The sequence below is a fragment of the Perca flavescens genome, chromosome 18 (genome assembly GCF_004354835.1).
Source record: "Perca flavescens isolate YP-PL-M2 chromosome 18, PFLA_1.0, whole genome shotgun sequence".
Classification (NCBI taxonomy): domain Eukaryota; kingdom Metazoa; phylum Chordata; class Actinopteri; order Perciformes; family Percidae; genus Perca; species Perca flavescens.
In genome coordinates, this window is record NC_041348.1 from 28,459,172 (window position 1) to 28,473,880 (window position 14,709).

At 40.2% G+C, this 14,709-nt stretch overlaps 1 protein-coding gene across 3 annotated transcripts; it reads right to left on the minus strand.

Moving 5' to 3' along the window:
- Nucleotides 1-5,705: 5,705 nt before the first annotated feature.
- Nucleotides 5,706-12,007, minus strand: LOC114573457 (uncharacterized). Of its 3 annotated transcripts, none has more exons than XM_028605674.1 (9): nucleotides 11,337-12,007; nucleotides 10,749-11,066; nucleotides 10,143-10,430; nucleotides 9,940-10,020; nucleotides 9,633-9,719; nucleotides 9,511-9,539; nucleotides 8,265-8,321; nucleotides 7,978-8,046; nucleotides 5,706-6,325 (listed from the first exon to the last, which is right to left on the minus strand). In XM_028605674.1, exons 1-9 carry the CDS (start codon nucleotides 11,392-11,394, stop codon nucleotides 6,182-6,184), a joined length of 1,131 nt encoding a protein of 376 aa, XP_028461475.1. In that variant the 5' UTR covers nucleotides 11,395-12,007; the 3' UTR covers nucleotides 5,706-6,181. The 3 variants fall into 3 exon arrangements, with proteins under 3 accessions (XP_028461475.1, XP_028461476.1, XP_028461474.1); XM_028605675.1 differs by having other exon boundaries at nucleotides 10,155-10,430; nucleotides 10,749-11,069; XM_028605673.1 differs by having other exon boundaries at nucleotides 10,749-11,069.
- Nucleotides 12,008-14,709: the final 2,702 nt, after the last annotated feature.

Consider the following 14,709-nt stretch of genomic DNA (forward strand, 5'->3'; position numbering starts at 1 on the left):
AGAGCTAAGAGCTTTTTGTTGGCAAAGCACCAATATTTATATGTACATTTTCATGGGGTTCAACCCCCCATCGCAGTGAGATGTGTTTTTCCATTTTATTTCACCTTGCATGGTAATACAGTCTTAATGCAGGTGTCAGGCGGGACATACAAAAAATCAACACTCACAAACCAAAATCAAAAGCAGTATTATAGTTTCAAGAGCAGAAATATATTTTAGCTGTTTTTGGGCTAACTCATGTCAAAAGCAGAAGCACAGTCTCAACTGTTCTTGAGCTAATACATTTCAAAAGCAGAAGTATAGTTTTGGCGTTTTTTTGGATTAATACAAATACATTTCAAAAAGCAGGAGTATAGTTTTAGCTGTTTTTTGGATTTTCAAATACCCTCGTTCAACACTCAGCTGTCAACTGTCAGACAAACTGAACTGATGCATGTTCAAAATAAAGAATCTACTTCCTGTGATGAGTGACGAGTTACTTTTGATTTCCTTGAATTTATATCTGACAGAACCTAATCTATTTTACAAAAAGGCTTCACATTTATAGTACATCTGTGCCAGAAAGTCTATGTAGAAATTTGTTTTTGGTACCAAAAACATACAATTAATGCAGATTTAAAATATATTTATTACCAGACCTCATTGTATTATCAGTAATAATAAAAAGAAGACAGTTACTGACTTGATTAAAACTCTGAACTTATTCAAGTTTAGTCTACAAAATCTAGAAAACTATATTTGACTTTTAGCAAACATTTTTAAATCAACCTTAAATGAAAATGTCCTTAAAGATTAATTCTTCTGTACATGAAATATGATAAGAAACATGTCAAATAACATTTTGACGGATGCCTTTCAAATCTTTTAAAAAGAATTCAGCCATATAAAACCCAACAAAACCCAACATCATCTTGAGATGGTGTTTCAGTGCAGTGGACTCATTTTTCTGGTGAGTTGATGTTGAAGTTGTTGATCAGTGGAGTCTGATAGAAACAGAAGGTTCTCCAACGTTTTCATAGGTCACTGTACCTTCATCTTCATCATGATGCTCCTGTGAAAAAAACAACAACACACTGGAGATTCTGAGATCAAATGGAACAAATAAATCTCCTTTGTTGCCGTAGTCCTCAGAAATCCACCGAGTTTAGAACGCCAACACAGAGAAAGAGGAAGGTAACGGACATCCAGTGGAATTTCCGGTGGCTCCGGAACAATCCCGGAAGCGAAACGTCGTGGAGATAGACAGTTTAGTTTACATTTTGGCTACACTGAACTTGTTATGTTGTGGACAGATCGCATATTGGAATTGCCGCAGAGTGTATTTTGTAACTAGCTACAGCTGCAGTGCACACACGGCGTAGGATTGCGTGATTGACAGGAGACACGGCGAGCTTTCCCTCTGGGACAGTCCATCTACTGTCGGCTGTTATTGAAAGGATGCAGGGGACAGGAAACGCGAAATAAAAACAGAGACTCTCAAAACAAAAACGCTCATTGACAGTCATTAAGTTGTTTCCTGTACATCGGTAGTTTAATTTAAAAGAAATATGGACACTTTATGATCCATTTCATTGATTATAGTGGAGGCGTAGATTGGAACATCTGCTCCGCATCATCTTCATCATGATGCTCCTGTGAAAAACAACACAACACACTGGAGATTCTGAGATCAAATGGAACAAATAAATCTCCTTTGTTGCTGCAGCCAATTACACTCAAAACAATCCAGTCAGCACTGTTTATTCTTATTGTAAATAGTGAAATATCACAAACACAAGTGTTTGATTATTCATTTTTTAAACTCACAGCAGTGCCGTCCATCTGGGTTCTGTTTCCTGAAAAGACAAAAAAAGAGCAGACTTTAGTTTCCACGCTGTAAATCTACATTTATCAATTGTTCTCGTTCATTAGACATTCATTAAATCTTCTAAAAATAACATCTGGGAATGTTCTCACCTTTAGTTCTCATCCATATGTTGACCGCCACAACAGTTATTATGAGTGCTGCTAAACCCACAGACACCATGATGACCCTCCACCAGTCTGAAGAGAATAAAAACATGATATATATTTGGGCTGCAGCTTTCTGTTCTATTCAAAATCCTGTAGTTCAAAGAGAACGTGCTTTCTCCAACGTGAATATCTCCATTTGTGTCGGTCTGACATTCATACTTTAGGCTTCATAAGAGGAGAGAGAGAGAGAGAGAGAGAGAGAGAGAGAGAGAGAGAGAGAGAGAGACTACCTTGTTTTGATGGAGTTTCTTTTTTCTTACAAGATGACTGGGGGCCGACATTACAGAGCAGTGTGTTTCCATTCCTCTTATCTGTCACGTTACACTTCAGTAACTTCTGATTAAGATGAGGAGGAAATGTCACAATGGCTGAACAGGAAAAAGGTGTTATCTCCACGACATTCTCATTCCCCTCATACAGCCACTTCACTGAGTGTTCACACTTATCATATCCAGACACAGAGCAGAACAAGATTACTGTATCAGTGAGCTTCTGTTCTACCACTGGTGAAGATGGAGATATTGTGAAAGAAAGACAACAAGATTAAAATTAACTTAATTGCTGTAATCATAATTACTGTAATGTTTCAGTATATTATTCTAACAAGATAGTTTGATAACATTATGATGTAAATACTCACTCTTGACAACAGACAGATAAACCTCAGCATCTGGACCTTGTTGTGGTCCTCCTGATGTCTTGAATTGTCTGCAGGTGTAACGACTAACATCATCACGTGTGACATTCTTTATAACCAGAGAACATTTCTCTTTAACACTCAGTCTGTCTGATTTAGCTTTGGGAATCCCATCTTTAATTCGTCCAAGACTAACCAGCTCTACTGCTGCTTTCCTATTACGACCAGAAAGCCAATCAGTTTGGTCACAGTTGTCCTGAATTATCACATTTTCACAAGGCAGAGTGACTTCATCTCCAGCTCTGACAGTGATGTAGAGGAGGTTTTGTCCAGCTACTGCTGTTGAAGATGAGACAAACATGACGGAGATAAGAATTTGGCATTTATGTGTATAGTTAGGTTATGTGAGAGGATGATCATTAATTACCAAAGAGATCAGCAAACTTGCCTTAATCAAAATCCACTTGACACATCATTTTCAAAACAAACAGCAAACTTGGCTGTTTCATTTATATCAATGTTAGTCACTTAAATACTATCATTAACTTTTCTTTTAGTCATGTATGTGTTTTGGGTTCTTACCTGTAAACAGAAGCAGCAGAATCACAAATAAAGTTATTTGAATCCGTCTGAATTCAGCCATCGTGCCTCTCCGCTCTCTCTCTCTTGTTCTCTCGCCCTCGACTGTCAACATTTCTGACTTCTTGAGGAGAGATACAGCGCTTACTTCCTGTACTGAGTAAAGTGTGACTTCCTTACAGTGACTGGATCTTTTTTTATCTTCCTTACAGCTGCTGAATTCACAGATCAACTTTTCATCTTTTTAATTTCTTGACGATATCTAAACAGCCAAAAAGCCAGATGTGGTTCAGTGTGAAGATAAAGTGCATGAGCCACTGATGAGTTTTCAGATGAGTTCTCAGCCCCACAGATGATGAGGAGAGAACCTGTGGCTCTGTCTTTTGACCAAACCCCTTTTCATTCAAAGTTCAACAAGAGAAGCTTCAGGTCAGAACGTAAACTTCTCACACAGAAGGAATGTTCATAGAATCAATTAAAATGCTGAAATTAGTCAATCTGCTCGCACACCAGACATTTACACCTGGTGCAATATGTCCATACAAAGGAAAATTATGTAACGTTAGTGGTTTGTTGGTTCATAATGCAGCTTAGTGTTGTTTCCTGAGAACTGAAGGGGGAAGTGTTTGGTGAGGTAACAGCAGCAGCAGAGCTCGGCAGGTTTTACTCTGATGATAAGCATCTGTCTCTTTTACAGTACTCCTCCCTAAACATGAAGGTATGGACCCATTTGTATTGGTGGCAGAGAGAAATGTTTTAACTGTCACTATATTTTAAAAGGTGGCAGTAGGCTTATTTTGTAATTTGAATTTAGGCCACAGTTCAAGAACTGACCAAAGTTTTTTTACCTTTAAGAGAAAGAATAAATGTGAGCACTGGCTGTCTACTTTTCATTGATGCCAGGTACAAGATTGTGGAACCAAAAAGCAGACTCGGGAGGCAGAGACAAGATTATGTAGGTTTTAATTAAGAAAACACAGGAATAGGCAGCCAGGCAGAGCAACTTGGTAAGCAGCATATACTCACAAAAGGTCAAAAATCATGGCAGAGATATCAGGCAGGGCTCAGTCCAATATCCACATTGGCAAAAACAGGTACAGTTGTCAGGAAAAACTCAGGCAGTACTACTAGGCAGGGTTAAGTCAGATGACAAAGGTGGCAAAAACAGGCACAGTTCAGTACACAGCTAGGCAGGGAAAATTGGTAAATCCAGTAGAACAAGAACAAACGTTAGAATCCACACTGAAAGACGTGACAATCTGGCAAAAAGTGTTCCTCCTGGCACTGCTTAAAACAACTATGGCTGACGAGGAGAGTTGCAACAAGTGTGGGAGAGTGGCAACAAGTGTGGGACAGTGGCAACAGGTGTGGGAGAGTTGTAACAGGTGTGGCGTGGTGGTGCACGTGCTGATGATTGGCAACTCCCTTGTAGTCAACCGGGAGGATAGAGGGAAAACCCGGATCGGAGTCCAAGAACAGCAGAGGCATGACAGGTCACAGGCTCAGAAGAGGGGATTCTGGCCGAACTGTGACAATTTACTTCAAATCAATTATTCCCTCTTTTAGTTGTGTTTAACTGGATGGAATTTGGGGCATCTGCGTAATTGTAGTGAGAGATTTGGCAGTTTGGCTCAATGTGTATTTGCTAATGTGAGCAGAGGCCTGTATTACCAAGCAAGATCAACATGCCCTGGATCTCTTTTAGTTACCCAGCTTCACCTAACCTACCAACCGCAGTCCCGCGTAACCTGTACTACGACGCTGGTTATCAACTAGTCCAGTCAACTCAGGGTTTCCCAATCCAGCGGTGTTTGTGCACCACGACCAATTGCAAACATCTACCCGAGCCACTTATGTTATATATAAAAAGAGCAAATTATAATTCTACATAAATATGAAGAACACAGACTAGGTTTTACATGGAAAACGCAATACAGTCGCTGCTTCCTAAAACAGGAAGTAAAGCTGGCAACAAAAAAAAATAGCCGACGCTGTAGATGTTTAAATCACAACTCCAATATCACTTCCCCATCAGTCAGGACCAAGATCTGACCATAATTACACTTGGGCTTTCCATAAACTGTCGTTGCTTTAGCCTATTATTTCAGTTGCAACCCGGGCAGTGGTAAGCGATCGTGAGAGCAAAAAAAAAATATAAAAACATAATTCAAACCGATGTGCGCATTGGCGACACACGGCTCAAGAAGCCGATATGTAATTCCCTCCCATTTAAATATATATATATTTCATAAAAATATTCATCAGGGAATGTTAACGTGGTTGTTGCTCTCTAAATGTTTTAATTTTTATGAGCGCATCTCTCTCTCTCTCTCTCTCTCTCTCTCTCTCTCTTGCGCACCGCCGCCTGACCTATTGATTGGTCAGTAGGCGGTGCTTTTACACCGGTTGATCTCTGATCTCCAATTTAACCTGCTCCAGACCAGGTTAGGTGTTCAGCATGAGTTACCACGGCGATTGAACCCGATAACAACTGATCCACCTTCGTGATACAGAAAACCCTCGGTTGAACCTGAAGTTAGCTCGCTAAATAAAGTAACGCTAAATCCTGCTTCGTAGTACAGGCCTCTGGTGTAAGCATTACCTTCTGTTAACAAAATATTTTCACAGAAAATACAAAGCATGATTTAAAAACAACAACACAACAGAGAACAGAGGACAACAGAATCATGTTCAGCAGTTAGAACTATCACAGTTTAGTTCTAATCGTGGTCAACAGTCAGAGCTTCCAGCTTAAAGGATTGTTACTGAAAAGAAATCGGTTTATGAAAATGAACTTTGGAGATTGCTGATCTTTGAGGATTTCCCTGGTTGGTGAAGGTTTTAGAGATCTGTTCATTATGAGTTAAGCTGACAGGTGAAGATTCCAATATTTACTCCAACACACCAGTGAATATCCAAAGCTATAAAATGTCTCTCGGGTGCTGTGGTCTCTTATGTGTTTGCTCTGTTAACGGCGGTGTAGAGGTCGCTGGGATCAGCAGAGGCTCCGGCAGGAGAGGAGGAAGCTTTCACAGAGCTGTAGGTCACTGAATCACCTTCATCATCCTCATCATCATCATCATTTCTAACCCGTACCTGAGAAGTAAGAAGGAAAATGCTTCTGCGTCAACTCCACGACGTAGCTACACTGTCGCTCCTACGGCGTCGTGACCCTTTCACAGTCGGGGTTGCTTTGCATCGCGGTGAATTTAACCACCATAACTCTAGGGGGGGTGTGGCTTTTGCGAGGTGTCTGCCAGCCAGTTTATGTTGTTAGCAAGCAGTTTACAAACGGATAACCCCGTCATTGTAACCAAAATATGTCTGAGTTTATTTGCAAAGCTTATATCAGTGAACTAGCATGTTGCTACTCCCCACAGTAGGCTGCTTAAAACACTGACTATCAACACACAGGACCAGTTGACCAATCACAGTCCTTGTGGTCTGCGTTGCCATCTGTTGAAGCCAGATGTAGGCTATCAATCCAACCACAAAATAAAGTCACTTTCAGAGGAATACAAAAATAAAAACTTAAAGTAAACAGAGCAAGTGCAAAAAGAGTAGCCTGTCTTTGCTTTTTTTTAACAAATAAGCTCTTGTTTAACATCCAAGCTCTTCTCCCTTTAATCTTACAGTAAACAAAGTGCAATTTTAGCAACATATGAAATCAGATGTATCAAATAAATCCAAAATAAGGCAAGTCGCAGAGTGTCTAATATAAGAGTCTGTAATCGATTGATGTCACTCATGATGATGGTAAACCAAAAAAATCACACTGCAGACTGACAGCGTTTGATGATGCTTAATGTTAAGTCATAGCAGGGCATTAAAACGAATCAACAGACTAACATACCATTGGGACTACTACTGGGAACACATTCCGTGTCACTATGGTGATAATTGTACATGCTTGGGAGTAAAGCTTAGATCAGCCCCAAAAAATCAAGCCTGACCCTACCCGCGTCCGTTCACATTGTGGTCAAGCCCGGCCTGGCATATTAACTGGAATCATGAGCCCGAGCCCGATTTAAACCCGACAATTTTTGAATACGTGGGCCGTTATAACTGATTTTATAAAGGACTCGTGAGATATCTGAAACAATCTGGCCAGGTTGTGTAATTATGGAAGACAGTGCTACAGATGGGGGAGACACGATTTTAGCCCAGTTTACCTCCCACTCAAGTCAGTGCAGGACATCTACCCAGAGCTATGGGAGAAGCTGGAGAGGCATAGCTTTCTCCCCAACCCATTAGACTAATAAAGTAATGATTAAAAAAACACAAATGCTTGATCAAGGGTCCGGCCCGTCTCGGCCCGAGGATAGTGGCGGGACATATCGGCCCGACCTGGCCCGTGGTTCACGTTCGGGCTCGGGCAGAGAATCTAAACTCTACTTGGGAGGGAAAGGGACAAAAAGGTGAGCAGAACTTATGGTGTTTTTGCTGCTGTTATCATGACTCAGGGATGCGTTTTACAAAGTCTACAGACTACCACGTTGTTGTTGGCATTAAGAGTAAAATACTCCCACACTTTAGAAGACCGTGTGCGAGCCTTTTTCTCAACGTGTTGTTGAACTTGCGAGGAATCCATACTTGCCCTGTTGCTGGAGGCAGCCATGTTATTTTTAGATTTCTACGGGTGACGCATCGACGCAAATTATTTGTGTTGACGCATTTACGTAATCGATTACGTCTACTACGTCGACTAATCATCCCAGCCCTACTGAGTATACCCAAAGACAGCTGACCTGGGCTTTGCTCTTGGTCTTCTTGGTGTAGCTGATGGAGGCGTAGGAAACACCATCTTCAGGATCAGCCTGGACAGAGAAGACAAGACAGCGTGAGTTTTTCTCCTCATGTCACCCCACACTTCTCATTACTTCTTGCTTCACACTTCTTTTTTTCTATTCTATTCTGGTAAAATGAAGCTGCGTCCTCTTCCTTCCCTTTTCTTCTCTCTCACAGTATTTAAAGAACAAAGACACACAGCAGTGAGTGTAACTTTGTACTGGGTGTGTCGTGCGTGTGATCTCACCGTGTCCTGACTGGTTTCTGGACCGGGCTGAGTCACCGCCAAGTTTAAGCTCTGTCCCTGGACAAACACAGTCTGGTTACAGTTCACATTTCTGTAAATAAAAACTACAATGTTGTACTTTTATAGAGTGAAGTACATGTTGTAACTATTTCTTGGTCCACAACAGCCGGGTGCAGTAACTTCCTGGAGTCGTGTCATCACTGCACCAGGCTCACATGCTGGGCAGATGAATAGACTGGTGTTCATCAAGAAGTTGTTGTAAATGGATTAAACAAACAAGATACCACATGTTAATTAGTGAGCTTTTGTTAACTATTGGACCGAACCAGGCTAGCTGTTTCTCCTTGCTTCCAGTCTTTATGCTAAGCTAAGCTTATTAGCTCCTGTATCATGATCGCAGGTTGTGATTTGTTGTTTTTAACCCTCTGAGGACAAAAGATGCACTGGCGAGTCCAAGCGATGTTTGATAACACTCCTATTCAAAAAGCAATATTACAAAATTTCATTGTAGACATGTAATTACTATTTAGTTAATATATTAAGCTCATTTAGTGAACCCACGACTTTTGTAAACTCATTTCAAGCACTAAAACAATTGAGTGTGGGTATGTTTTCTCAAGAGATTTGAGAAATTTCAAAAATCAACTTTTCAGCTTCAGGGACAAATTATCTCTCTAAACATTGCTCTGGAACACATTTGGGCCTAAAAAAAGCTGAGTTTGTTTGGAACATTTTGATATGAAATCAGTAATACACAAACACAATAAAAAAGGTGAATTTAAAAAGAAATGTAAAACTGCCCTTAGACCTCAGAGGGTTAATATTAGAAAGAAATTGAAATAGTGAATGGTTCCCTACAACGCTTTTCACAAGTTGTATTCAATTTCATAGCATTTTTTTTTTTATAAAAGAATGGTGAAAAAAGTGACAAAAATGTCGGGAAAAGCTTCAAAGACAGGGAAAAAGTGACAAAAACATCGGTGGAAAAGCAACACAAGTGTCGAAAAAGATGTCCAAGACGTTGAAAAAAAGTTTCAAGTTTGACCCAGAAAAACTAAACTTCACGGTCTACTGGAAGACAACACAAGGGTTAAACAGATCCTTCCACATCCACTCAAAAACTAAACCCTCAGCACATCACGATCAGAACGTAGTGTCCTCTGTTAACTACAGAACCACAGTAAGTTGTACTGAGCGACTAGTAAAAATGTGTGTAAACATTTTATTCCTCAGTTTTAAAACTCACCGCATTGTCATCCGTCTGTCGTTTCTCCCCTGAAAACAAGAGTCAGGTTTACCTTCCACATTGAACACCCAGCTTCATCAAAACTTCTTGTTATTAAAAGTTTAATCTGTGAATGTTGTCACCTTTAGTCATCTTCCATCTGATGACAGCCACAGCGATGATTACGAAAGCCAGTAAACCTATGACCGCAATGAGGTACGGCCACCAATCTGGAACAACAGCAAATGAAAACATGTAAAAAATTTTGGCTACAGTTTTCGGTTAGTTTTGAAAACATAGCTCACGTAGCTAAAAGAGAGGAGAAATAACTTTTAGAGAATACAGATGAGAATATCTCCATCCAAAGGCAAGAGTGGGTCAACATTTATACTTTTAGCTTCCAAAGCGGAGAGAAAGACTGAATAATACCCTAAACTTTGGAGTCAGTACCTTGTGGTGGTGATGAAGTAACACTGACAGCAGGTGTTGTTGAGGGGATTCTGATCGTGGTTGGTGTTGTTGCATCCTCCCCTGGACAAAATAAATAACACAACAAACAAACGGTATGTTAATAAAATACCTCATGATTTACCATCTGCATCAATGACACACATCAATTCAAAAAGATTTTAAACAGCTCATCATATTCTCACCTGGTTTCTTACCTGAGGACTGAGGGATGAAGGGAAACAGCTGCACTTTTCCAGTGTAACCATCTGTCAGTTCACACTTGAATAACTCTTGATACTTCTGCTTGAGATTAGAAATAAAAAAAGTCCCAGTAACTGAGCACTTAGACTGTGGAGTCTGCATATCCGTGTATCTTATATCTCCATCTGCATCTTTCCCCTCATACAGCCACTTCACTGTGTGTCTACACACTTCACGTGTCGACACAGAGCAGGACAGCTCCACCCGCCCACCTTCTTCATATTCCTCCACTGATAAAGAACATAAAGACAAAATTACTTCATCGATTATTATAATGTTTCAGTTCATTGTTCTAACAAGCAGTGTCTGAAATGGGCCAGTACCGGCACTTCTGGTTGTTGTCCCCATGAGTACACTTACTTCTATTTGTATATTATTTGTTTGTATGAAAATAGGCTATATGTAATGATGTATCAGGGAAAAAAACAACTAGAATGATTATTTGTTTCATATCTACATTTCAGACACTGTGATGATTTGACTGTGAGATTGGAAGTCAAACCAGGCAAGACAGTTTGATCTGAAATTATAATGATGTAAATACTCACTGTTAATAACAGATAGTTCAATCTGAGTGTCTGCAACTTCTTGTCCTGGTTTGAGCTGTCGACAGTAGTAAAGACCAACATCCTGAACTGTGACCTTCTTTATAACCAAAGAGCATGTCTCTCTAACACTCAGTCTGGCTGATTTAGCTTTGTCTCTTTCAACAATCTTCCCACGAGTAACCAGATCTACGTCCTCACTTCTTGAACCTCTGAAGACCCAGGTAGTCCAGTCACAGTTAACCTGACCATCTACCACATTTTCACAAGTCAAAGTGACATCATCGCCATCTCTGACAGTGGAGAGGTGTTGTCCAGTAACTGCTGTGAAAGAGATGAGAGAGACATGAAAAGTAAACTGAAATATGAATATGCTCTCATGCTGACGGTTAGTGTGAGGACAGTTTTAGATACATCGGAAGTTTGTAAATGTGTGTTTAATTCGGTATCCAAATTTCATGTTTAAAACAAACTGTAGACTTGTCTTTCTTAGTTAAATAAAATGTACTTCATATAATAACTTACCATTTCTAATATTTATAGTTGCATTTTGTAATGTTTCTGGTATTTGTGTATATTATGTATTCTTACCTGTAAACTGAAGCAGCATCCCAAATAAAGACATTTTAATCCATTTGAATTCAGCCATCGTGCTTCTCTCTCTTTCTGTCCCTTTCTCAGCTGTCAACTGTCAGAGACACTGAACTGATGCATGTTAAAAATAAAGAATCTACTTCCTGTAATGAGAGACGTGTTACTTCCTCAAAGTCTCTCTTTTGCAAGTTGCTGAATGTTTGTAAGAGGAGCATATCACCATCTCTCTTTCAGCTTTTGATTTCCTTGACTTTCTGAACCTTTAGAAGAGGCCCAAGAACCAACACTTATTAGTTTCTATCTGACAGAACATTATCTATTTTACAAAAAGGGTTCACATTTATACTATGTCTGTGCCAGAAAGTCTATGTAGAAACTTATTTTCAGTACCAAAAACATAAAATGAATGCAGTTTTAAAACATATTTATTAAAATACTGCATTGTATCATCAGTAACAGTAAAGAGAAGACAGTTACTGACTCGATTAAAACTCTCTGCTTATTCAACTTTAGTTTACAAAATCTAGAAAAATATATTTGACTTTTGGCAAACATGTATAAATCAACCCTAAATGAAACGTTACATAAAGGTGTTCTAAGCGATGTTGGGTGACAGCACTTCTTGTTGAATTTCGAAGTATTGTCAAACAAAATGAGGCTAGCTCGCCCCTCCCTCCTCCTCATCCCGTCCCCTCCCCCTCCCTTCCATGCACTAACCCCCACCCCCAAATCCTTCTTGTCATTATTGTCTGGAACACTGTTTGTTATGTTTGGTGGTGCAGGTTGGCACAGTTTGTTTTTGTTGCTGTTTGTGGAGCCTGAGCTGTCTACAGAGACTGCGTTTTTTTACAGTGTGTTCAGGGGACAGGCAGCTAGCAGATATTATGTACATTTTTTCTGGTGAGTTGATGTTGAAGTTGTTGATCAGTGGAGTCTGATAGAAACAGAAGGTTCTCCAACGTTTTCATAGGTCACTGTACCTTCATCTTCATCATGATGCTCCTGTGAAAAAAACAACAACACACTGGAGATTCTGAGATCAAATGGAACAAATAAATCTCCTTTGTTGCCGTAGTCCTCAGAAATCCACCGAGTTTAGAACGCCAACACAGAGAAAGAGGAAGGTAACGGACATCCAGTGGAATTTCCGGTGGCTCCGGAACAATCCCGGAAGCGAAACGTCGTGGAGATAGACAGTTTAGTTTACATTTTGGCTACACTGAACGTGTTATGTTGTGGACAGATCGCAAATTGGAATTGCCGCAGAGTGTATTTTGTAACTAGCTACAGCTGCAGTGCACACACGGCGTAGGATTGCGTGATTGACAGGAGACACGGCGAGCTTTCCCTCTGGGATTCTTGATGTTTCTTCAGTTTTTTGGAGCCGGCACAGCGCGGAGAAATGTCCATCTACTGTCAGCTGTTATTTAAAGGATGCAGGGGACAGGAAACGCGAAATAAAAACAGAGACTCTCAAAACGAAAACGCTAATTGACAGTCATTAAGTTGTTTCCTGTACATCAGTAGTTTAATTTAAAAGAAATATGGACACTTTATGATCCATTTCATTGATTATAGTGGAGGCGTAGATTGGAACATCTGCTCTGCATACGTTACACTTGAAATGTAGGCCCGTTATGCACCAAAACGACAAGTTAAAGTGATGGTTCAGAGTAATTTACCCTAGGGTCCTCTGCACCATGACCTCGAGCCAAACACCCCCCCAGAAGTTTTTTAACCTGGGTCTAACATTGGGCGAGTTAGCGTAGAGTAGCGTTAGCCGCTGAATAGCTTAGCGCAGGGGCTAATGGACCCACATTTGTATCTCGTAAGTTACCCCACTAATAATGCCCGAAATGATACCAAAGGTCTACACTAGTACATGCACTCATAAAACGATGGATTGGAAAGTTTGTAAGTACACCAGAAGTTTATGAACACTTGTCTGCTCTCTTCTGCTCTCTGTTGCTGCTGCTGCTGCTACCTGCAGTTAGGCGAGTGCTTAGGGCTGTCTACAAATTACTACACGAAAAGAGATACAACAAAAATATTTATTAATTTAATGATTAAATAAGGTAATGTCTCCAAACTTACCTCAATTATTACTTGTCTCCTGCTAGTTATATTACAGCACTTACTTTAAAAAATAAGTTAAATTAAAAAATATTTTTGTTGCATCTCTTTTCGGTGTTGTAATTTGTAGACGGCCCTAAGCACTCGTCTCACAGCAGCAACAACAACAGCAGAGAGCAGAAGCCAGCAGGCAAGTGTTATTTACATAAACTTCTGGTGTACTTACAAACTTTCCAATCCATCGTTTTATGAATACATATACCTATATGTACTACTGTAGACGTTTGGTATCATTTCGGGCATTATTAGTGGGATCATTTAAGAGATACAAACGTGGGTCCATCAGCCCCTGCGCTAAGCTATTCAGCGGCTAACGCTACTCTACGCTAACTCGCCCAATGTTAGACCCAGGTGAAAAAAGCTTCTGGGGGGGTGTTTGGCTCGAGGTCATGGTGCAATGGACCCTAGGGTAAATTACGAACCATCACTTTAAGATTACAAAAACAAGATTGTGGTTTGGATTAAAATGCTGGCCCCCTTAAGTAGTACTCTCGGACACAAACAACTGTTTCCTGGGTGAAAGTCTTGTGCTTTGCTTTAACTTAAACTCCACTCCCCCACTTTGTGTTTTAGGACCTAGCCCTCCACCCTGATCTCCTCCCTCTCTTCCCCACGCAGACCGGAGCAGTCTTATACAGCTGAAGTCAATGTGGAGCTTCCAGCTAGAAATATGTGGAATACATACGAATTACAGTACATTACTTTTTGTAGCTATATGCACCGGAGCAGTCTTATACAACTGAAGTCAATGTGGGGCTTACAGCTAGAAATATGTGCATTACTTTTTGTAGCTATATGCACGAATGGTTCGTGAGAACAGCCTGAACACAAGCATTTGATTATTCAGTTTGAAAACTCACAGCATTGCCATCCATCTGGCTTTTGTTCCCTGGAAAACAAAAAACAGCCGACTTTAGTTTCCACAGCGTAATCAACGTTTTAAAATGTTCTTGTTCATAAAAATTAAATCTGTGAATGTTCTCACCTTTAGTTCTCATCCATATGTTGACCGCCACAACAGTTATTACGAGTGCTGCTAAACCCACAGACACCACGATGACCCTCCACCAGCCTGAAGATTAGAATGAAAACATGAAATATGTTTTGGCTGCAGCTTTCTGTTCGATTCAAAAATCCTGTAGTTAAAGTGAATAAACGTGCTTTTTCCAACGTGATTATCTCCATTTGCAGCCATGTGTCGGTCTGACATTCAGACTTCACGAGTATTTTGAGTGCT

Excerpts from the sequence above, each read along its gene's own strand:
- LOC114573457 (XM_028605673.1), bottom strand. The coding sequence starts at position 11,394 with ATGGCTGAATTCAAATGGATTAAAATGTCTTTATTTGGGATGCTGCTT. Across the intron at positions 9,540-9,632 it reads CAGATGGAAGATGACTAAAG|GGGAGAAACGACAGACGGAT; the intron begins GTGACAACATTC and ends TCTTGTTTTCAG. Across the intron at positions 8,322-9,510 it reads GACAGACGGATGACAATGCG|GGACAGAGCTTAAACTTGGC; the intron begins GTGAGTTTTAAA and ends GTGTTTGTCCAG.